Source organism: Sus scrofa, chromosome 6 (assembly GCF_054392235.1).
Source record: "Sus scrofa isolate SSC_HxYL_T2T_F1_AM1 chromosome 6, Sscrofa_HxYL_maternal_Yorkshire_Landrace_v2.0, whole genome shotgun sequence".
In the NCBI taxonomy this organism is placed as follows: Eukaryota; Metazoa; Chordata; class Mammalia; order Artiodactyla; family Suidae; genus Sus; species Sus scrofa.
This window is the reverse complement of record NC_139388.1, coordinates 148,648,380-148,672,028: the sequence shown is the minus strand read 5'-3', so window position 1 is coordinate 148,672,028 and position 23,649 is coordinate 148,648,380. Positions and strand designations below refer to the sequence as shown.

The window sequence follows — 23,649 nt, the reverse complement described above, 5'->3', positions numbered from 1 at the left end:
CAATAAAAATCCACAGGGGGAAAATGATGGAAAAGACCAACAGCTAAGCTTAGACGAGCTCTGTATGATTTTATTATATAATTTCCACTTTTTTGTAACTTCCAGATTTTCCTTGAAAAGTGTGTTTTAATGAATATTTACAATTAAAAAAATGAGTTTGCATTTTATCTAAATAAAGAAATGGATGCATCAAATACTCTGGTCAATCTGTTCCTTAAAGCTATTTTTACTTAGTCAAACACAATGTTGATCAGCTTATATGCAATGCTACGTAATACTTTTGAGCATAAAATAGATACCAGGATTAAGATACAGAATAAAATTGTTTTGTCAATCTTCTTTTGGGGGGCAATATGTAGCTCAGAATAAGTAAAATAAAAGTACTTAAAATATATGAATATCTGAACGTTAATGACAACATTTTCTCTTTTTTCACTTTCTCTTCAGTCAGGTGTTTGTGCAGGGCTGAAATATAATTAAACAGAAGAAGCAACAAGGTATACCTCCTCTATATTATTATCCCATACTCTAATTTTAAATAGAAACTCTAAGTATTTTATGCTCTGTTAAACTGCAGTCACTACTATAAGTAATCGCTTTATTGTCATGTAAGCTTTTAATAGATAACAATCTCTGCAATGTTATTTGGCTGAGAGCCCTTGGTGAATTAGAGATAGGTGTTCTCATTATAAAATCGGAAACAGTAGTAATTACTTATACCAAATGAAAATGTTAAAGTTCATAAAACTTGAGAACCTTTGAACCGTTATACATATACGCATACAATTACAACGATTACTTAGATGATAATCCCTGGTTTGAACAAAAGTTTGGTTTGACATTTAGTAATTAAGCGTTTTTGCAAGATTACCGCCTTGACACAGCAAAGCCACATACAAATCAGGTGTAGAAGACTTTGGCTTTCAAATGTTAAAAAATAATTGGATTTCTGGGTCACCATGCTGTACAGTAGAAAAAAAAAATTGTATTGGGGAAATAACAATTAAAAAAAAAGAAATAAACGAGAAGGGAAAAAAAAAAAACCAAACAACTTAACAACTAAACAAAAAATAATTGGAGCAGAGAGGTACCTAAAATACATTTTTATAATAAGAATAAAAAACAGTTTAATAAATCCACATTCACTTTCTATTTGATTGTAAATATAAAAAGAGCTTTTAGTTATGATCTGCCTGTCTCACTGAGGAAGTATGATTATCTAAGCATATACTTTTTTTTTTTTAAAAGGAGTTGCTTACTCAACTCTGTGCTTTCTGTAAAACACTGCAAAACTGTGTGCATCTGCAAGTTAAAATCCTTACATACTGCAGTCTAAAATTAAACAGAATTTGATTGCAGACCTGACTATGATTCTCTGGGTTTTGTCACCAGAAACATCACACTAGAATGAGCTCAGGATTTTTTGAACAGTCCGTGAAAGGTGACAGGGATGTTAATCTCCACTTCGGCCCTGGCAACTTCACTCAAGTCTTTAGCATTCAGAATCAGGAGATAAGCAGGCTTTTGTCCTGCTCCAGGACTCACCACCACACTCAGAACTACACCTGTTAATCAGAAGTTAATAAGATAATGCTGAATTTTAAAAAAATCTCAGAGAAATACATTAAATGACATTGAAATAATATAGGAGGTATTACAATGACAAATAAAGAAACCTATATAACTTGATATCTTGTTCTAATTCTTCCATTGTTTGGCTGGGTGACCACCCTGAAAGGGCCTTTTAAACTCTTTATGCCCCTGGACTCTAAACTCTAGGAAGAGAGTGACCATATCTGCTTTGCCTCCTGTTGTATTCTAACAGCCTACTATAATGATTAAAACATAGTGAGTATTCATTAAATTCTTATTGAATGAATGGCTTTGTGATTGCATCATAAGATTTAAACCTGCTCTAACTACTGCAAAAAGAAGTGACAATGAGTGAAAAATGTATGTTAAAAGACTTTGAAAACAGTTAGGTATTCTATAATTTCCAAGACCTAACTGGAAGTTTACTTCCTTCAAATAAGAACAAACTTTTTGACTGAATGGATTGTATGTGTAAAATCACTTAATGTAAAATGGCTCTACAGTTCTTTATTCATTTCTCTGTGGTTTTCCATATTTTAATCCCAGTGAATAGAAACTACATCTTTGTCCTAGTTAACCAATAGTTAACTAAAACCGATGCTTTGTAATTGAGTTGCCATTTCATAGGCTTTTGCCTTGGATCCCTTTCTAGCCCCAGCTTACTAAACAAACAAAAAACTCAGAATCACAAAGTCTCATTCCCATTCTCTTGGACCTGTTATTTTTATTTTTATGCTTTTGGCTGCACCCATGGCATGTGAAAATTTCTGGGTAAGGGACTGAAGGTGTGCCACAACGGTGACCTGAGCCACAGTAGTGACAACACTTCACCCTCTGTGCCCTGGGAACTCCCTCTCTTGGATCTGTTAGAATACTCAATTTTCCTCCTTAAAACCCTATTCCTCTTTAGAAAAGTATCTAGATTAGGAAAAGCAAAAATCTAGAATTCATGTTGCTCTTTCTTCCTCCTCCCTCATCTTCAGCAGACATTGATGTTCCATCATGATACCAGATGGTGCTTTAGCATTTTTCTAATACTAATCAACAAAACCTGACCACAAGATAAAGCTTATTTTCAAATAGGTTTTAAATTCTTTAGTGTTGTCCCATTCAATAGTATAAATGATTATTTCTGAACATTAAAGAATAATCAATATAACTCCTCTCCTAGTAAACTAACTATATGAACTTCCATAAAAAGGGAGTGTTCAGACACATCTGTTACTTTTATTACCATCATCTTCTTCCAAGGCATCTGGGTGAGCAACAAAGATGGGTTCGGATGGGTATGAATCAGGCTCTTGCCACACCCAAGTTTCTTTAGTTTTGACATTCAGCTTACAGAGCTGTTTGTAAGAAAGAAAAATCAATCGATCAATCAGTCAATGTGCTTTATTTGACTAGCATATGACTTCAAGTACTGTTCAAATATTAGTAAGATGGATTAATTACCCTGTCTGGAACAAAGTGATTCAAGCCAAGTCCATATGCGTATGTATAAGGTTTCCCACCGTACTTCTGGTAATTGATCTGAGGAAACTCAAATGCTACAAGGTAGAGCACAGGCTTAGGAAAACCCAGTTAATTTCTTTGAGTGGAACATTTTGTTTTCTCACCTGTGAGGTGTTTTCCTAAATCATCTCACCTTGACGAGGCCCTGAAAAGAGAACTTCAGGTTCCAGCCAGATGGTCTCGTCACTGCACAGAATTGCAGTGGCAGTTGTGTTGGGGAGTGTGACTAAATTCTTGCCTGTGTCAGCCTAAGAAAGAAGATAACAGAAATGTCAGTGAGCAGGAAAGAAAAATGAAGCAGCCATAGATGCAGTCTTCCTGAGTTTTGTCTCCTGAGTTCTTCATTTCTTAAGTCTATATGTAGAAAGCAGCAGTGCAAAAAATCCAGAAAGGGGAGCCCAGAAACATGACTGGGAAAGCTGTCTGTGTCCATGTCAGTCACTGGGAAAGTCATTTAACCTTGTAGGCACTCAGTCTTTTCATCTATGAAATGAGACTGTCCTCAAAGAAAATCTAGGGCTCTGAGGATGGGGCTCTAGGAAAAAAAAAAAAAAAAAAAAAAAGAAGTATTCTTCAGAATAACAGAGACTTCAACCTTTAGGTATCCATAGTGTGTTTATCTCCTTTGAGATATATTTGATACATTTTGATTTTATTTGAAATAAAATTATACTGTTATGTTGTCAAAAAAGGAAAAAAAAAATGAAAAACTACTAGACGAGGGGTTTTCTAAGCTCTCTTGCCGTTCACACTGCCCTCAAGGGATTTTTCAGATTTTTTTATGAAAAGGGTGGCTATCATGAGCTCTTTCAAAGAACATATTCATTTAATAACACCTGCATCAAATACTTGAGTACATGTTTTGTGTTAGATTCTATTCTAGGCACTTGGGATAATTCAGAGAACAGAGTCCCTGTCATCATAAAGTTTACATTCTAGCTTGGGAATATAAACAAGTATAATTAATAGAAAAAAAATGTTTCTATTAATGGGGAGGGAATAGCATAGAGTAAAGGGGATCAGAAGTGTGAAGGGAAGGTGAGCTGAAATTTTAGTAGGTAGTCTGGGTGGGCCTCATTGAAAAGGTGACATTTGGAACAAAGCTTTCAGGAGATGAGGAAGCTGGCAGGGTAGACATCTGGGGAAGAGGATTTGCACAGAGAGAATAAACTGCTAAGGCCTGAGGTAGGGGTACATCAGAGGCTCCTGAAGAGTATTCAAGAGCCTAGTGTGGCTGCCCTGACTTAGCTTGGGGGAGAAGAGTAGAAGAGGAGGGTTGAGGGGTAATGGGGCCAGAGTGTGTAGAAGCTGACAGGTCATTGTGAGGACTTGGTCTTTTTCTGCGAGTGAGAGATGGGAAGCCATTGGAGGGTTTTGAGCAGAGGAGTGGCATGCCATGATTCATTTTTTAAAAGAATCATTTTGGCTGCTCTGTTGAGATCACCTTTGGGAGTAGGGGAGATGCAAGAGTGAAATCAGGGAAATCAGTTTGTCTTGTAGTAGAAGCCAGTCCAAAGAAAACGATGGTTAAGACTAGGCTGGTGGCAATGATGTCAGTGAGGAGTGGACGGTAGAACCAAGAGGATTTCCTGGTAGATGGGATATGAGGTAGGGAAAGAGGCATGAAAGTAAGAAAGGAGTCAAGGATGGCTACAGGATTTTTGGCCTAAAACAAGTAAAAGCTGGAGTTGTCACAAGAAAGATGGAGATTAGTGCAGGTGGGGTAAATTTTTTGGCAGGAGAAGATGAGACGTTTACGTTTTTGCATGATCTAATGAAAATGGGAGGAGAGTGATGATATATGAGAGGTAGAGAGCATTGTAGAGCGATGTTCTTGAGTGGGTGAGAGAGGATGGGAAAGACTAGTTCTGAATAGGATGATGGGTAATTCAGTATGAGTACAGATGCTGGTGGGTGGGTAGATGTGGTGGCAGGAGTCTACATTCTTTTATGATTTCTTTCATTTGTTTCAGTGAAATAGGAAGCAGAACCATCAGCTGAGAATGGATGTGGAGGTGGGAGGTGTTAGAAGTTTGAAGAGAGGAGAGTGTGAAATATTTAACTAGGAAAATGAAGTTGGAAGATGAAGCTATAAAGTTTGTGGTCATGTATTTTAAAAAGGGGGCCAATTAAAATGATTGTGTGTTTTTAGCACTTTATTTCAGCTTTAGAGGTACAAGCATGGAGTGGGTGGAGAGTTGAATTTAACTAGGATTATGATTTTGACAAATGAGTTCTATAAAGTAGGAAAGAGGCAAGAGAAATGAGGGTCTACTCAAGGGAGTGATTGTAACTATTGACCATGAAATTTTAATTGAACAGGAGGAAAGGTAAGTCCTTAAGGGAGTGAAGGATGGTGGGAAGGTATAAGTTCAATAGATTAGAGATTCCTGGTGGGAAGTGCAATAAGGCAAGTAACTAAGGTTACTTAGTTATGTATGAAACTAAAGTTATGGTGGAAGCATGGAAGCACAGCCAAAGGTAATGGCAAGGTCAACTGAATAGCTATGGGGAGTGGATGGCTGAGATAGAATGGAAGATAGAATCAGTGGAAGAGGTCAAGGAACCTAGAGGCCAGGGTATTGGAAGAATCATCTATGATGCTGAAATCACCAAGAGTCAGCAGTTAATCGGGGAGTATGACATTGAGCCAGAAAGGAGGGGGTAGTAGTGGATAGGTGAGAACAATAATGGGGGGGGTATGTATATGTATGTACACAGACCATTTGGGTATGTAATTAGCTGGACTGAGATTTAAAATTGGATGATTTTAAGGGTGGGTGGAAGGAACAATGGTCTGGAAGCAGCAAAGTGGGACAAAGGGGATACCTACCCCAACCTCAGGCCCCAAGGTGACAGGGCTGTAGGAGGAGAAAGTGCCACCCCTGGAAAATGCTGCCGGAGAGACCACAGTCCTTGAGAGAATGCCATATTTTGATAAAAGAAAGAAAATGGAGTGAACATTCTGAGCAGAGGATACAGGGGATTTTTCTGGTGATGAACTATGAATTAAGAGGAAATAGTGGTAGATTTTCAGAATTGGGAAGAGATGGGAGGTGAGGAGCCAAGAAAGGAATGGATTTTGTGAGATCCTATGAAATGGTGCCTTAAGGCACTTCATGGTGATGTTGGGACAGAGACAGTGGTGTGTGTAAAAATACATATTTGTACATACATACAGTAGGTTCAAGTGTTGATGCTGAGGATGTTACTTACATGACCATACTTTTAATGATTTTACTCTTGTATCCCAATTTTTCTATTATTAAGTTGGGTTTTTAATGTAAGATATCTGTAACATTAACTTTGCTTTCCTCAACAAACTGGCTCCTCCTTTTCACTCTCCCTCCTCACTATTTTTTTTTCATTGTTGAAAGTTACTGAAGCATAGTTGATTTACAATGTGTTAATTTCTGTTCTACAACAAAGTGATTCAGTTATACATATACAGACATCCATTCTTTTTCAGATTCTTTTCCAATATAGATTATCACAGAATATTGGGTTGAGTTCTCTGCTATACAGCAGGTCCCCATTGGCCAGTCATCCCATGCACCACAGTGTGCCTATGCCAATCCCAAACCCACAACCTGTCCATCCCTCCTCCCAGCCTGTCCCCTTATCCTCTGACCCAGCAATCTCACTTCTCAGAGTCTATGCTTTTGATGTATCTACACATACATAATAAAACATCCATACAAAGTGATTCCTTGTGACATTATCTGCAGTAGCCAAAGATTGGGGAAAACGTTGTTGCTCAGCTGTGAGGGTCTTGGGAATGTTCACAAACACTGCGCAGCTGAAAAAAGCAAGACCTTCAATGTACATTATTCAAAGAAAAAAAGCAAGGAACAAAAATGTGGATATACAAAGTTACTTCTTGTGTAAAAAGGGGGAAATAATAATAGATATATATTTTCTTGTATTTGTATAAATGAAGGAAAAGGAAAGACATTAAAAGTTACGAAAGTGAAGGGGAATGGTATGAATGGATGCAGATAAGAGGTGGAGTGAGACATCCTAGAGTGTACCTTTTTAGATTATTTTGATTTTTGGACCACTTAAATGCACTGTTTATTCAAGAATAATAAAGATATAGTCTAAAGATATCATTACCTTAATCACTAAATTGGAAACTTCAGTCATCTTATATTCTTTCCTCTCCTTAGCCTTTCCTTCAATCTATCTCTGCTTTTTCTAATCTATGACCTATTTTTCTCTTCACTGCCAAACTTTTAAAAGTGCAGGCTATAGTAACTGCTCCCACATTCTCATCAATTGCTCACCTTTAGTGCCTGGAAACCTGATTTTTGACTCTCTCCCTACTCCCCTGGAGATCACTAAATCTAGTGTTTGGCTCTCAGTCTTCATGCTTTTCAACTTGTCTGTAGCAATGGGCACCAATGAAACTCCCCTCTTGCCCTATAAATGTCATGTTACCCTCTGTTAGCTATAATTGGGGCTCTTTGGTGACCTTTTTCTTTCTTTTTCTGGCTCCTCTTTCCCTACCACTCTCTGTACAGGAAAGTTTCTTTCCCCAACCTTTGTGCTTTATCACCTTTTCTTTTCTCTAATCATTTTCTGGATATCATCATTTTTTTAAATAAACAAATTTGTGTTTATTTTAGAAAATTTACTCTAATATATGAACTTTTACTGCTAGCAATCTCATCTATCGATCTGCATGTATTTGATCATCATTTCAATACCAATAACTATCAGGTATTTTCTTCCAAACCTGCTTGGACTCGCAAGGACCTGCACTTCCATAAGAGCCTATAAGACATCTTCATGAAGATGCTGTTGATGCTGATTTTGTTGTCGTTGATGATGATGGTAATGAATGTTATTTAATACCTACTTTGTGAGAGGGACATATTCAGTGGCTGGCACGTATCACCTCATTTACTGATCACAACAATCCAACATGGCAGATATAAATAAAGAAAAGGGAATTTAAGAAGGTTAAAGGTTGTGCCACAATCATGCAGCTAGAAAGTGGCAGAGCTGGAAGCCCTGGTCACCCTGGGTCTGTTTATCCCAGAGTCAGCTCTCTTACCTGTTGTCCCTCTTTTCCACATTTCTACAGTTCATGTTTATCTCCAAACCTGTTCTGCTTGTTACATTTCCTATTTCCAAAGGTATCTCCATTCTAGATACAAAAGGATCTCTATGGCCTTTTGTGTGTCTAAGACTTAATTCATTCTTCCATCCAAGCAAATGCAAGATCCTTTCAATTCTACCTGTAGCAACTCTCACTTTTGTCTGTCTGTTCCAACTACCACTACATTTTTCTCTCTCCTGAGTCATTTTAAGGCTCTCCAGTCCCAGGTCCCTATTGCCATCCTTTCTTCATTTCCAACACTGCTTACACACAACACAGCCTTATTTTAGAACATCAAAGCTTCAAATGACCTTAGGTATTATTTAGTCATTAATTTAGGATTCAGAGCAGGTAGCTGAAATTTATAGAGTAACTTGCTCATTGAGTGACTTCCTCAGGGAAGCCAGACGTTTAGCAGCAGAGACAACCATAAGAGTCAATACACTTGATGTCTAAGTGCATCAGTTCTGAATTTGCTTTTCTTCCATTCACAAATCTTTACTATCTCCTCACCACATGCCAAATAAAGTTCAAACCTTTTAGCCTGGCTGGAAAGCCTTCAAAGATATCAACCTACATTTTTTAGCTCCCCCATTTATTCCACTGCTTTTGCTTATGCTCTAACCAGTTGGATTGCAATCAGTTCACTCTACTTTTTTTGTCTCTCCTCACTTCTTTGACTTTCCTTAAACTGTTCTTAATGTCTTCAATTGATCTGCTTCAATTCCATTTCTTAAGCCAAAATACTGCAAATGACTGTGTTCTACTGTTCTCTTATTAGCTGAAGCAATTTATCCCTCCCTCAAGGTGCTCATGCTGACATGCATTATCATTACTGAATCTCATTTCTCCTCCCTATCACACTAGGTAAATTCCACAAGAACAAGGAGTGTATCCTATTGATATACCCATTGAAATAATTAGTATGATGTAACGTTTCAGTGGTTAGTTAATAACTATTGGAAGAAAGAGAAGGTAGGGTCTAAGGTGACATCAGACATTTTTCATCACCACTAAAGTTCTACATTCTATAATTGGGTGATATTTCTTCAGGAAGTGATGACAACTTCAGAAAAATCCTTTCTTTTTCTTTTCTTTTTTTCTTTCCTCTTTCTTTCTTGAGCCACACTCGTGGCATATGGAGGTTCCCAGGCTAGGGGTCGAATCCGAGCTACAGCTGCTGGCTTACACCACAGCCACAGCAACATCAGGTCCAAGCCACGTCTGCGACCTACACCACAGCTCATGGCAATGCTGGATCCTTAACTCACTGAAAGAGGCCAGGGATCGAACCCACAACCTTGTGGTTTCTAGTCAGATTCGTTTCTGCTGCGCGGCAATAAGAACTCCTTTTTCTTTTTTTCTTTTGCTTTTCTTTTCTTTCTTCTTTTTCTTTTTTCTTTCTTTTTTTTTTTTTTTTGGAATGTGGAGGGAGGCAAGAAATGTTTAAGTAAATAGTAAAATAAGAGCTTACTAAAATCACTTGGTATTTTATGGACATTCAACTACATATCAGAGATATGATTTTTAAGGGGGAAATAAGAGGGCTGAAGGTATCTCTCACCATGTTTTCTCCTCTAAGCTCCAGATCCGTATTTATCAGATGCCTATTGAACGTTTCTGCTGGGATGACCAGTGGATACTTTCAACTCAACATGGATGCAATAAACCTTGCTCTTTTTCTTGCAAACTAGCTCCTTCTACTCCCATGTTTCAAACTCAGTTATCTGTGACTCAAGGCAGAAATCTGCAAGTTGTCCTGAACTCCTTCCTCTCCACATGCAATTAGATACCATCTCCTGCTGATTCTACCTCCTAAATAGTTCTCAACTTTGTACCTTCCTGTATCTCCCAGTTTCCATTTTCTTAACACAGACATTTGCCTTCTTTTATTTGCCCTACTGCATTAGTCTTCTAGCTTCCAGTTTCTCGACTCACCACTTTTCAAATTGTCCTCCATGATGCTTCCAGAGTGACCTTTCTGAAATGCAGATCTGATCATGCCACACACACCCCTCCTCCTACACACCCACACACACACACCCCCACACACTTAAAATACCTCAGTGGTACCCTATCATTTATATAACATCCAAAGGCATATAAAGCCCCATACAATATCACTCTAGCCTATCTTCCCAGTCCCTCTACCCAATGCTCATCTCTCCTACACTTTTAATGTACTAGCCCCAGCAACTGTTTTACGTTTCCATATTAAGTTTTACTTAGCTCCTCCCTGCGTTTGTAGAAGTTCACTTATCTAACTGTAATGCCCCACCTCAATCTCTTTCTCCTTTCACATTCTTCATAAAGCTTACAAGCTTATTTAAGAGCAGTACTGTCTGGTTCTAAATTGAGTTTGTTTTCCACTACATCTTACCTAAGCCTTGGGTACAATGTTTTGCATTCCATGTAGGTACCTCAACCGCTTTTGTGTATATATCTCATACCTATATAAATGAGAGTGTATATTCATTACTTATTATGAACAAATGTATTTTTATTGATTTTGACTAGCATTTTTTATTGCACTGAAATTCTTGATGTCACCCTGATATCTAAAAAGAAAGTCACTGAATGGAGGGAAGAAAAAATAGAAATAAAGAGATGACTGTTGGAGGTTATTAATGACGTTTACCCTTTAGTGATATTTTCAGAAGGTTTGTAGAAACCAAAATAATGCACTGATTTCCCTACAATAGCATTTTTGTCCATTTCTCTAGAATTTCAAATTATTAAAAAAAATTATTTACATAATTGACAAAGGACCTTAAGATTCAGTGGCCTGCCATATTCACTGAGAAAGTATATATTTAAAGGATTTTGTAAATAAAAGAGCAACAGATTTAGAGTCAAAACCTGGTGTTCATTTTGACTCTGTCACAGTTGGATCATGTCATTCTTCTGAGTGTCAGTCTCCTCGTTTGCAAAATGAGGGGAGTTGAATTAGTTAATTGTTAAAGTTCCTTCTAGCTGTGCAATTTCAAGGCTTTATGAATAAACATATAGCAGGAGAAAAAGTCCTGAGAGAGATGCAATGTTCTGGTTATATCTGAAATCTATGTAGAGGGCAGTTACCTTGTCAATGTTCAAAGGAAGTACGTATCTCCTGACTTCAGGCTGGGGAGCCTTTCTGGCATTTTTTTTCACCTCTTCCCAGTTCTCACGTAAATTGGCTAAATATAAATAATTATAAACAAATTCAAATCTGCAAAAATAAGAAGTCAAACATGAGGACAGATGATTACAAATAATTTTAGAGACAAGATTCATGCTTGCCTGTTCTTTGGTCCCCAACTCAGAAACTGCCAACGACACAGGTATACTGGAACTATTTCTCCTGCCCACTCTGGGTGGAGAAAAGAATCTTGCCTCCTGGATGTGCTTTAAAAAAAAAAGCAGCTGTTGATACTTTGTGCTCTGTTCCTCTGTCACCATTCTGTCTGTATCCTCAGGAGCTACTGTTTTTTTAGTGACTTGCTCTTCTCAAGAAATCGGGCCTGTTTTTTTTCCAAACTCAGGTTGGGTGGAGTTCAAGGCTCCCCAAGGGAACTTAATAAAGTTTGAGCGAAGTTAAGTTTAAGTCACAGAACATTTTATTTTTTAGGTCTGATTCATGGACCTGATCAGTTTTCAATCATTAACCATACTTTTGAGGTTCAGTTTGTTTTACTGATTACTTAAACTCTCTACTGCTTTTTCAATTATATTTTGTGACCTAAGCATACTTCTTGCTTTTCTAGATGTAATTCAGATTAAATATTGATAGCAGCTTCTGGAAAACAAAACAAAACCTTAATTTCTAGGAGCAAATAGAGATGTAACATTTATCCAATGTCCTTTCTTACCCTTTCCAGCAACAGAGATCCACAATCAGAAACTCATTGTCTTCATAGGTATTGATGTGATGGAAGAGGTTAAAAGGTGAAGTCCTGTATTTATTATTGAGATACTTTTTCCTTTTTTTGTCAGCAATATGAAGCCAAACCTTGAAAATTGAGGAGAATATTTTGATGCATTTAAAAAAAGAAAAGGTATCCATTATGAAACACAAATTCTTCAGAATCAGAAACCTGGCAACTACATATAAGACTTACCCCCATGGTTTCATTGGACTCAAAACAATCCATGTAGTTGGCTCCCCAGAGACTCCATGAAGAAAGGAACTTGAACAGATTAATTTTGACTGGTGTCTCCACAAAAACAATATAGTTGGGTGTCAAACCAAAACTGTTCAGGAATAGAAATAAACCTGTGAATGGGAAGGGTTAATTTTCCAACAACAGAGAAATATATACACATGAGGTATGCTCAGTTATATGAATCAACAGTGCCTACATGAAATTAATTACATTTAAATTTAGGTTTCTGCAAGAAAATATCATGATCAGGATTGGTATCAAAGGTAGGCAAAGTAGATCTTTAAACTTGAGTTTTCCTGAAGATTCATAGCAGGCCTTCGAGTTACCTATGGACGTAAGATGGCTTGAATCGGTCACTGCAGGGGAATTGTACAACGATCTCTGACTTGCTTATTGGATCTTGTTTGTCTGAAATAAAGTGGTTTTAAAAGGCTGTGGAACAGCCTCTTTTTTTTTAATACAAAGCATTTAGAACAGCTTATGCAAGCAAAGAAATACATTTTCAGATCTTGATTTTTTAAAGAGTTTATTTTCATTTTTCTCAGTCACTGGCATTTCTTAGAGAAATTTCATGTGGAGCTGCAATCACCCAGGAAAATCCAGTAGCAGCAGATTTGGAAAAGAGCACTCAAATAGTGTGTGGCAGGCAAAGTACAGTGGAGTTCACATCTTAAAACTGGAAGTGGGTTCTAAGTCAAGGGAGCAAGGCAAAACTTTAGTATGGTCAAATGTCTTTTACAATCTCTTAAGTTATCTGTAAGGTTATTGTATGTGTGCTTTTGTGTCAGTAACCCTGTATAATACTTCTTAAGCACATTAAAATTTATTACTAAGGCAGTGTCCTCAAACCTTAGTGTGCACTTAGAAAGCTTCATACTGCCTATGGGCCCACCCCCAGAATTGCTCATTCAATCTACCTCAGATACGACTTGAAATTTGTATTGCTAACAGGCTCCGAGGTGATGCTGCTGGTCTAGGGGCAATACTTCAAGAATTATACTGAGCAGCACTAACAAAAATCCATATATATATGGATATATATACAAATAATTCTGCTACCCAGATTGTCATCAAATTTCTGGCAATGAATGGAGGATGAATGGAGAATTCTGAAGAGTATTCTCTTTGGTTTTAATTTTCTTTCTCTATAGCGTATCTATGGATTAATAGGTTTTGTTTGTAGTTTTGGGAATTAAACACACAAAATACTTAGTCCACTCTCATATATATATATATATATGAATGTATACTACATACATACATATATATTTTTTTAAATGTTAATTTTACCTGGCACATAGTTAAGTGCTCAATAAATATTTGATGGCTTTGAATCTAAATCTTACATGATCAATGTCACAAATATACTACATCTTTCAACCACTGTATAATAGAATGAAGCCACTTGCTTTTTGTATTTTCAAGTTGTATTTTCCTACTCTGGTGCCCTCTGGTATTGGTACCTTGGTAGGGTAAGGGTGAGGGCAATCGTCCTAAAATCTGAGTGCTATCCTGATATTTCTGATCTGACATCCTGTACTTCCAGTAATTTTCTCATATTATAGATACTTTTAATTAGAGTCGACATGGGAAACTCACCTGCTTGTAATGGAGGGATCTTTACAATATTGTAGGCAATTGAAAAATTTTTCCCAAAGCAATTACCAATGTTGTAAACAGTTCCATCATTTTCAATGTGGGGATGAGCAGTGGCTCCATTGACTGAGACATAGTTGCAAAGATCAACCTAAAGATGGAAAGCAAATTTCACCCATATTAAGAGAAGGATTGTATTACATCTTTGGTCCCCCAGTCTGACCTCATTGCTACCATTTGCACCTTCACCTAAATGCATTTTCTCCATGTCTCTGGATCCTACCCTTTTCAAGCCTATAGAAGTCCCAGCTCTGTTGCAGAGCTCTCCTCTGACCCCCATGCTGACCCCTCATGCCTCTGAAATCCTCAACTTCTTCTTGATTACGTTCTTCAAGTGATGTTACTCTGATTGGTTACTTTACTTTTATACATGCAGATTGTCCTCAAACAGTGATGAATTTGAACCCTGAGATTTATTTACATTCCCCTATTGAATTACATTGAATTGTATGCTGATAGTCAATACTTTTTATTTCATAAAAGTGGCAATTTCATATGATGCAGCTTAAATACCAAATCCAGCATCTTACATATAGAATGAATTTGGACCGGAAAGGAAATTCAGGATTCATCTAGAATAGAAAGTCTTAACCTAAATAGATGTCAGGGGAAACATGAATCTCTTGGAATTAATGGAAAATTTTTTTTTTTTTTTGTCTTTTTGCCTTTTCTAGGACCTCTCCCACGGCATATGGAGGTTCCCAGGCTAGGGGTCGAATCGGAGTTGTAGGTGCCAGCCACAGCCACAGCCACAGCAACGCAGGATCCGAGCCGCATCTGCAAACTAGACCACAGGTCACGGCAATGCCAGATCCTTAAACCACTGAGCAAGGCCAGGGATCGAACCCGCAACCTTGTGGTTCCTAGTCAGATTCGTTAACCACTGTGCCACCAAGGGAACTCCTGGAAACTTTTTGAAGAGAGGGTTCAGTGCTTTAATTCAATTTGGATTCTCACAAAAAATTCAAAATCACGAATCTAGCGCAAACCTCTCAGTTTACATAAGGAGAACTGGAGGTGTAAGAGGGGTCAAGTGACTTGTCTAAAAATGCAGAGTACTAGAATTTCTACCTGGGACCTGGTTAATAAAGATTTATTGAATGAACAATTGATGGAGTATATATTTGTCTAACTCAAATTCTTTCTATTTGATGAGGAGAATATATTTTAAAGCATAGGGAGTTTTTACCATCCTCATTTAAATAACAGGCAAGACATTCATTCATTCAATCATTCACCAAGTACTCACTGAGCTTCTATTATGTGCCAGGGTATAGGAAAACAGATGATCCTTGCTTCCAAGAACTTCAGTCTAGATTTGCACTGTCCAATATGGTAGTCACACATAGCAATTTCTTTTTTCTTTTTTCTTTTTTAGGGCTGCACTCACAGCATATGGAGGTTCCTGGGCTAGGGGTCAAATCGGAGCTACACCAGCCAGACTATGCTACAGCTGCAGCAATGTCAGATCCAAGCCGCATCCATGACCTACACCACAGCTCAGAGCAACACCAGATCCTTAACCCACTGAGTGGGGCCAGGGGTGGAACACATCCTCATGGATACTAATCAGGTTCATTTCCGCTGAGCCATAATGGGAACGCCTTTTTTTTTTTTTTTTTTTTTTGGTAGCAATTTAAATGAAAATTAATTATAATTAGATATAACTTCGAATTCAGTTCCTCAGTCATACTAGCCACATTCAGGTGCTCAATGGCTTTTGGACAATGTAGATACAGAATATCTCCATTGCTGTAGAAAGTTCTATTAGATAGCACTGTGTTACTGTATACAATAAGCTTGTATTCAGTGTGGGTAAGTGTAAAATAACACCTGTAAAGAGAAGACATGTAACCCAGCCTGGGAGAGGAAGCAGGGCTTTTCCAAGGCAACGACTCCAACTCATGCTTGAAATGTGAGTAAAAGTTAACCAGATGGAGAAGAATGGTATGTGTTCGAGGGAGTGGGAACCCTGATGTAAAGGCACAGATTTGTGAAATAGTGAATGCTGCTTGAGGATTATTAGTCATTCAGCATGGTTGTGGTGAAAGGCACTCCTGGAGAAGGAGACATAAAAATGGGCCAGCCACAGAGGTCTGCGTCTTAATTTTATCTTGAAACAATGGGTGCACTAGATGGAGTAACACATTCATACTTGCATTTTAGAAAAAAAATTGCTTCTTCTGAATTAAGGAAGCCATATTTAAGGGAATCAGGCTGGAAGCAGAGGCTATTTCAGTAATTGTAAACCAAAAAAAAAAAAAAAAACAAAAAAACCTCTCAAAATGTTAAAACCACATTCTATACTAAATCAGAGTATAGTGCTGTTCACAATGGAACTGGACTCTTAATAAAGTCTACTCTGGAGCCATACCATGAACTTGGCACTTCCAATTAGATTACCATGGCAGTCTGATTCACTACCAACTTGAAATGGATGGTTTAGAAACTCAGCTTCAGTACTTCTCTAAATGATCTACACACGCACTCATATGTGGTTACAAACATACATCAAAGACCAAGAAAGAGCTATTGAGAATATGTTAAGTCTTAGTATATAGCCTGTTGGGGATTATAAATCAGCTTGTGATATTGAGACCCAGTGTTGGAATTACTTTCCCTTTCTATTCCTGCTGCACTGAATTTCCAGTTTTGTCAATTCCACCTAACTGATTTCCTAGCTACCCCTTATCTATTTTGCCCTTCCACAGAGCTTCCAGAATAAGTAATCTAAAGTACAGCTCTCCTTATACCACTTCCCTGAATGCAAATTTTCAGTAGCTTCCCATCAACTAATCAACTATTCCAAATTTTTGTTCATTATTCAAACTTCTAGTTCCACCCTACCCTACTATCTATCCTGTGTCTCTATTGCACTTGATATGCTATGCTTTAGATCACTAGTTCTCAACTGGGAGTGCTACTGCCCCCTAGAGGGAGAGTGAGTAGTGTTGGGGAACATTGGGAGGTTGAGGACATGTCTGGTGTTTAGTGGATAGGGTCAAGGTTGCCAAACCTCCACAATGTGTGGAAAAATCCCCTCAATGATGAAGTACCACCCGCCCAATGCCACTGCCACCTCCATTGAGAAATACTGCAAATCAGGCCAATAAAATTTTCTTTATCCTCCATTTCCCCATCTCTGTACATTTGATCTTGGTACTCTATCTGAAATGTTCTTTCTCCAAATGCAGTGAAGTTGTACTTTTTCTTAAACTTATAACTCAAATGCAAGACTTTTAAACTTGCCTTGATCTGTACCACTTCACATCCCCCAGCTACTTCCAGAAGTAATCTTTGTGCTTCATAGAAGATTTTCCTTCTGTGAAAGGTTTCATCACACTCTGTGTCCTACTATAGTTAAGTAATGTAGTTGTTTGATTTTTCCACCTAGATTAAGCTTCCTGAAGACAAGAACAATGACTTGCAAACAGCTGCATCTTAATAAATATTGGTTGAAAATGTAGATCTATATTAGATTGCCTAAATTCTCAGCAAAATTTGTCACTTTCTAATGTTACTGATATTTTTCTATGCTTTTTCATTTAAGATATAGCTTTATTTCCAAAAAGAAGTGTCTATAAGAAGGGAAAATTGGTGCAACATACTTTCCTAGAACCATGAGTTGCAGGGTTTTCAATATTAAATGTGCCAGTTCCATGCTAGTCTATAAAAATAATGAAGGGCAGGGATCATGTTCTTACTCATTGATGTATTTTCTGCATCTAGCATAAGTTCTGGTACATGGAAGGGACTCAATAAATAGTTGTGCTACAAATGAATATGTTAGGCATTTTATATGATTTTCCTCCAACCAACATAATAAATATTTAATAAAAGTTCACAGAAGGAGAAAAACAAAGTTTGCCCTATGTCACATAGCTAGTAGTTGATGACAAAGCAGGAATTTGAAACTTAATCTATCTGGCTTTCATATTCTTCCAACCAAATAGCACAGTTGACTTAATTCCAAGTTGCAAATCCTAAATTCCTGAGCAATATCATCTGAGCACTGTGTCCCACCTGCTTAATTGTCTCCAAGGTCTCAGGATTAATCTTTGTAATGAAGTTGGTCTCTGTGCAGGCATAGTAATCTTCCCCCACTGGGTAGATATTAACAAGGGCATTGTCAGTTACCTCTACTCCTCGAAAGTAAGAAAAAAACCTGCAGAAGCAAATGGATTTTTCAGTCCGGTAAATTTAAAGCCATGAGAGAAAAAGGGCTAATGTAAAATGTCTTTAATAACATGCAGTTGGATTTCAGTAACCTGGAAAATATATTCTTGCAGGGGTCTGGGAAAGCACAGGTGCCAAATTCTGTTATGACGATCCTTTTCTCAGTCATTGCCCGTACGTAAGCATCAGTGCGGATGAACCTGAAGGACAATGAAACATGGGAAAGGGTCATAGTTGGAGCAAGGAGTGCAGACCATGGGGAGCTTAGAATGGTCTGTCATTCCATGTTCCCTTATCAAGTCAGAATCACAAATCCACAACACGAAGAATAAGAATCAGGTCAGTCTTGGGGTGACTGAAGGAGAAAGAGACAATGTGCCATGAGCTTAAATTTATGTCTTAATAAACTTCACAGTGACCAATGAGGAAATCAAAGCTCAGAAATTAAGTGATTGGCACATGCGGCTGAGCTGAGTTAGAACTCTAGTTGGGCAGGGTTGGAAAATAAGCATTTTCCTTATCACACCACACAGCCCCATGGGTAGTTCACATTGGATCTCTAAGTTTCTGTAGTTTGTAATTCATTACCCTACACTGAATGGGGAAATATAGAACAAGGTATGCTGAATTCTATTCCTTTCAATCTTCCTTATATTCCTCTTGTGGTTTTTTTTTTTTTTCAATTTATAAATTTATTTTGCTACTTCTTTTTTCTTTTTCAGACACATCTGTGGCACATGGAAACTCCTGGGCCAGGGATCAAATCCGAGCCACAGCTGTAAACTACACCACAGCTATGGCAATGCAGATCCTTAACCTACTGCGCCAGGCTGGGGTTATCGAACCTGCACCACTGCAAAGACAACTCTGTATCCTTAACTTGCTGCACCACAGCGGGAACTCCTAGTTTGCCACTTTTAAAAGTAGGTATTCTTGAATCCAGTCTCTTGCACAGGCAGGCTTCCTGAACCATATCCCAAACTAGATGACATACGTTGCCTAGGATTTCTCATGTGGAGAGCCAATTAAAACCTGATTTTGCACTTTCATGAAGAGGAAAAAGTACCAAGGTCTTTAGAAGGCATATAAAAGCTTTGTCTGACTTCCAAAATATGCTTTCATAGCTAAGTTTTTGCTTGACCCGAACTGTTTCTCTTCTATTAAAAGCCAAGTTATCCTAACCACTTCAAGCCTCCATTTATTCTTCTTTTTGATGTCTCTTCAGAATGCCTGAAATCTGTGGTGATCAACAAAGCTGCTAGCAGGCCTGAATATCAAGGCATAAGACAAACTATTTATTGTGGTGTTAATGAATCTTCGTAATGAAGTTGGAGTGATGTCTCATGCCTTCAAGCCTTTTGGTGACAATTTCCTGTTTTTAGAAAACATTTTTGTATTATTCTGACATATTTGTATTTGGTCCTTTCTTCCTTTGTACACTCCTTCCTCCCTCTCATTGGTTTTTCTGATTATAAAAACAGAAAAGAATCAAGAGGGTCATGGCCTGATACTAATAACCATTGTTTTTACTAAATGCTTTCTATGTGCTGGGCACTGTGTTCTCATTTAATTGTTGTAATGGACCCTGAAGTAAATTCTATTATTACTCTCATTTTATAGATGACAAAACCAAGAATTAGAGATTAATATCTTTCCAAAGGCCATTTTGGTAAATGGCATCTAGGGGACACAGGATTTGAAGTCAGGCCTGTTAGCCCCCAAAGCTCTGGTTCTTAGCTGCTTCATTATCCCGCAGTGCATCTTCCAGGTTTCCATGCAGACTCACTGGCCCAGGAGGGTTTGACTGGAGGCAAGTATACAAGTCTTCTCTTGGGTTCAGGAGTTTGAAAATCATGTGGAGGGAGGAGCTGAGCTAGGCTCTACCCCTGAAGGGGAGGGGGACCTAGTGTTCTTTACCTTCTGTGGTACGTGACATGTCCTTCTTTAAAGTCAAACTTGTGCAAGAGGGCTTGCCCATCAAACAGGTGGTAAAAAGGCTCAGATCCAACTTCAAAGAGTCCTGGCCCACAGCGAAGGAGACTGCCGGTCAGCCAGAGGGGGATCCTGCCTATGAGGAAGGAAAGACACAGAATCTTGCCTCTTACCCTTGCCCCTGGCTGGCTTGCCCTGGGGAGGAGCTGTGATTATATGAGCAGCCTTATGGGACAGCCTCTTAATGCTAAAGCTGGCAGTGATTTCCATTCCCAGCTCTCACGTGGGGTAGCTCTCAGGAAATGCCTGCCTCCTTTCATTAGGAGGGAGACCAAGTGCTGGGAAATGTGGCAACATCTCAGAGTTTAGAAAAAGGGCTGGAAGGAGACAGAGCAAAGAATCCCGAGGGGAATGGGATTCTCCATCGATCAGATTTCCCCTGGCTCTCAATACTTTTGCCTTTTTACTGTCTCACTTTTGAGAAAAATTTCAAATTTTTTGATATACACGAGCAATGAATTAGAAGTAGGGATCAAAATACTAAAAAAGATGTCTATAGAACAAACCATTTGAATGAAACAAGAATACTGTTTTTTAGTAATCTAGAGCTATAGCCCCTGGAACATATAAGCCACTGTTCAGATGAAGGCCAACTTGCTGTAGCAGAAAGTACAAAGGGCTGTCAGAGACTTAAGTTCTGATTCAGGATTTGCCGTGTGCCATCTCTAGGCTTGTGTCCTCACCTGCAAAATGAGGGGCACACAAGAGGGGCCTTAAGGCCTTCAGTTTAAACAGTTAGGTTTGCACCCTTTTATCCTTTGAAAAGTGCAGTGTTTGGCAAGTTCTGCTTGATCGTTGCCATTTTTAAAAACAAATGTATTATTTCATTCAGCTCATTTTCAGCAGCCCATTTGATAAGGATTTACAGTTCTGATAAAAACTTGAAAAGAAGGCATGGCTTAATTAAAAAGCATACCATTAACTTTATGGCTAGAACCTAGATTGTTAGCAATAGAATCTAGATGAGAAAGAGCACTGGGCTCATCCCTTCTATTTTGCAGAAGAGCCAACTGGGAGGAAGGAGACTGCCCAGGCTTTGGCCCTTCCAATAATACTATATCCAAGCAAGGCTGCTGTATGAGTCATATGGTGAATTTAGATAATAACAGTAGTAATCATCTATTGATCACTTTGTGTCAGATACATTACATCATTTAATCTTCAGCACATTTCCTTGAGACAAAAGTTTGTTTATGGTAGGTGAATGAACTGAGGCTCAGAAAGTTTAAGTAACACATTGAAGGATTCACAAATAGTAAGATAGGCGCTACAATTAGCACCTACATCTGCCTGACTCCAGAACCAAGACTGGAGTCAGGGTCCAATAATGGACCCTTTATTGTCATAATCTGAGATGTTTGTCACCAGGCCCTCATTTATCCCAAAGGTGATGGGACAGACATTTACAGGACATTTTCTATGAGCTAGATACTGACAGTTTAAGGATGACAAACGTATAGTCCCAGATGTCAAGGAATTCCAGTCAGGTAGCATTTTTCTATATTAGAGAAGTAAAGAAAAGAAGAAATGGGTTCTTCATATAAAAAGTCCAAGCCCTGATTCCTCTCCCTGCAGCCTGTGCTGAGAGTTGCCGAGAGATGAGACAGCGAAGAGAGATCTGAACAAAACGGAGAGGACAGCTTCAAGATAGGTGAGACCAACCTGTAACATGAGCTGTGAGCGGCGAGGACAGTTCCTCCACAGTTTCAAACAGTTTCCTGTAACCACCAGCAGGATGTTCGACTCTGAAATGGTGGAATAATGAAGAAGAAGCCCAGGAAGAATCTCAGGAAGTCCATGGAGACAGAGGCAGGGCTTTAGGAGAAAAGATGCTCTCTGCTCAATGCCAGTGCCCACTGCCAGTCTCGCCTGGGCTGGGAGCACACAGTTCTTGGTGGGGGTGGAAATGGATCAGGTTGGCAAAAGGGCCCACATCTGGGCTCCTCTAATGACAGCAAAAATGACCTATCTCTTTTAATGTCACAGGGGACTTGCCCTCAGCAGTTTTCCCGTTTTTCTGAAGACAAGTCAATGCTGTTGTCACCTCTCTTCCTGACTGGGACCTTCCTGCAGAATTACCCTGCCCTGTCCCTACTCTCAGCTTACTGCATTATTCATTATCTCACCTCCCAGATAGTCTCATTCCCTTTCCTCCTTTAAGCTGGGAGACCCAGCTTTTTGGGTCATTACCTCATCCTTTGTTGAGCCTACTCACCCATATTATACCATCATCTCTTCCCATCATCTCATTTTATCACCAATCTGCAAGAGCTGCAAACATTTTACTTTAAAATTTTTTTTTTAATTATTATTTTTTTCTTTTTTGGCTGCATCTGAAGCATATGGAAGTTCTGGGGCCAGGGATAGAATCGAGCTTGAGCTGTGACCTACAACACAACTGCAGCAATGCCTGTCCCCGGGCCAGGGATCGAACTGGTGTATCTTCAGAGACAAATTGGATAATTTACCCACTGCTCCACAGCAGGAACTCCTGCAGTACATTTTAAAAGTAGTCAGACCAGGAGATTTAAGTCTCATATTTTTTGATTATTTTCTCCCTCCTCACTTTGGCTCCATTCTGTAACTTAGATTGAGAGCTCTGACTAGACGGTCTAATTATGATAGTTATCTTTTATTAAGCACTTACTATGTAGCACATACCATAAAATGAACTTTGCATGCTATTCGTTCATTTAAATTTCACACCACCACAATGGGGTAAGTATTTCTCATTCTATATATGGAAAAGCCTAGACTTCAAAAGCTAATTTGCCAAAAATCGCATGTTAGGAAATGGCTGGGTGAAAAGTGGAACACTGGTCTGCCTCACTGAAAACTTCATGCTCACGATTGCTTCCGAGGCCCATTCCAAGCCACACAAATCCTGCTATACTTTAGACCTGAAATCCAGATATTTGCTTCAATATATACATTGGAAGAAATGCCTCCACCAAGACCCAAAGCCTTCCCTAAACAGACCATCAGTCCTTTTCAGGAGCTCTTGAAATAGCCCATTTACCATCAACACACTGAGGCATTTTAAAAAGTTTCCCGGAGATACTTACTGGATGGACATTTTCTCTCCGCGGAGGATGGAGTGTTCTGGCCCTAATTGCAGAATGAGGAAGGAAGTCTTCAGCCAGGGCCCTTTATATGCCTTCTAAATCCGCCTAAAAGGAGCTATGACTTTGGGAACTCTTTCCCACCCTCTCAGCTGAGGGGGAACAGAAGTGGCTTTCAGGGCTCAGATCCTCCTGATGTTTGAGCAATAATTTGGGCTGGCCGCTCCCTTAATTGTTTTTTGGCCATTTTCCAGAGACCTCAATCCTTTCCAAAAAGAATGAAAAGTGGATTAGAAAGAAAGGAGCTATGTGGGAGTGACTAGCATCAGGCCTGAGCTGATCCAGGTCACCCCACTAGAACCTGGCACCATGTTCTGGTGCCCACCTCCCTCCACCACCTCTGAGGCCTCAT

The 23,649-nt window shown here is 38.8% G+C and overlaps 1 protein-coding gene across 3 annotated transcripts; it reads right to left on the bottom strand.

Annotated features, from left to right (window-relative positions):
* Positions 1 to 49: 49 nt before the first annotated feature.
* On the bottom strand, positions 50 to 23,299 carry RPE65 (retinoid isomerohydrolase RPE65). 3 transcript variants are annotated; one of them, XM_003127931.6, is made up of 14 exons: positions 23,241 to 23,299; positions 21,838 to 21,920; positions 20,101 to 20,251; positions 18,276 to 18,383; positions 18,031 to 18,172; positions 13,951 to 14,098; positions 12,678 to 12,759; positions 12,307 to 12,439; positions 12,058 to 12,197; positions 11,288 to 11,417; positions 3,239 to 3,353; positions 3,046 to 3,140; positions 2,828 to 2,939; positions 578 to 1,565 (listed from the first exon to the last, which is right to left on the bottom strand). In XM_003127931.6, the coding sequence occupies exons 1-14, from the start codon at positions 23,249 to 23,251 to the stop codon at positions 1,414 to 1,416; spliced, it is 1,602 nt and encodes a 533-aa protein (XP_003127979.1). In that variant the 5' UTR covers positions 23,252 to 23,299; the 3' UTR covers positions 578 to 1,413. The 3 variants fall into 3 exon arrangements, with proteins under 3 accessions (XP_013851743.1, XP_003127979.1, XP_084820871.1); XM_013996289.3 differs by lacking the exon at positions 12,678 to 12,759 and having other exon boundaries at positions 50 to 1,565; positions 12,307 to 12,461; XM_084964745.1 differs by lacking the exons at positions 12,678 to 12,759; positions 18,031 to 18,172; positions 18,276 to 18,383; positions 20,101 to 20,251 and having other exon boundaries at positions 12,307 to 12,461.
* Positions 23,300 to 23,649: the final 350 nt, after the last annotated feature.

Bases quoted from the DNA above. Each gene is read 5' to 3' on its own strand.
- RPE65 (XM_003127931.6), bottom strand. The intron at 3,354-11,287 runs GTAACTGCCCTC...CTTCTTTCTTAG, and splicing joins TTCCTTTGAACATTGACAAG to GCTGACACAGGCAAGAATTT. The intron at 2,940-3,045 runs GTAATTAATCCA...TCTTACAAACAG, and splicing joins ATCACTTTGTTCCAGACAGG to CTCTGTAAGCTGAATGTCAA.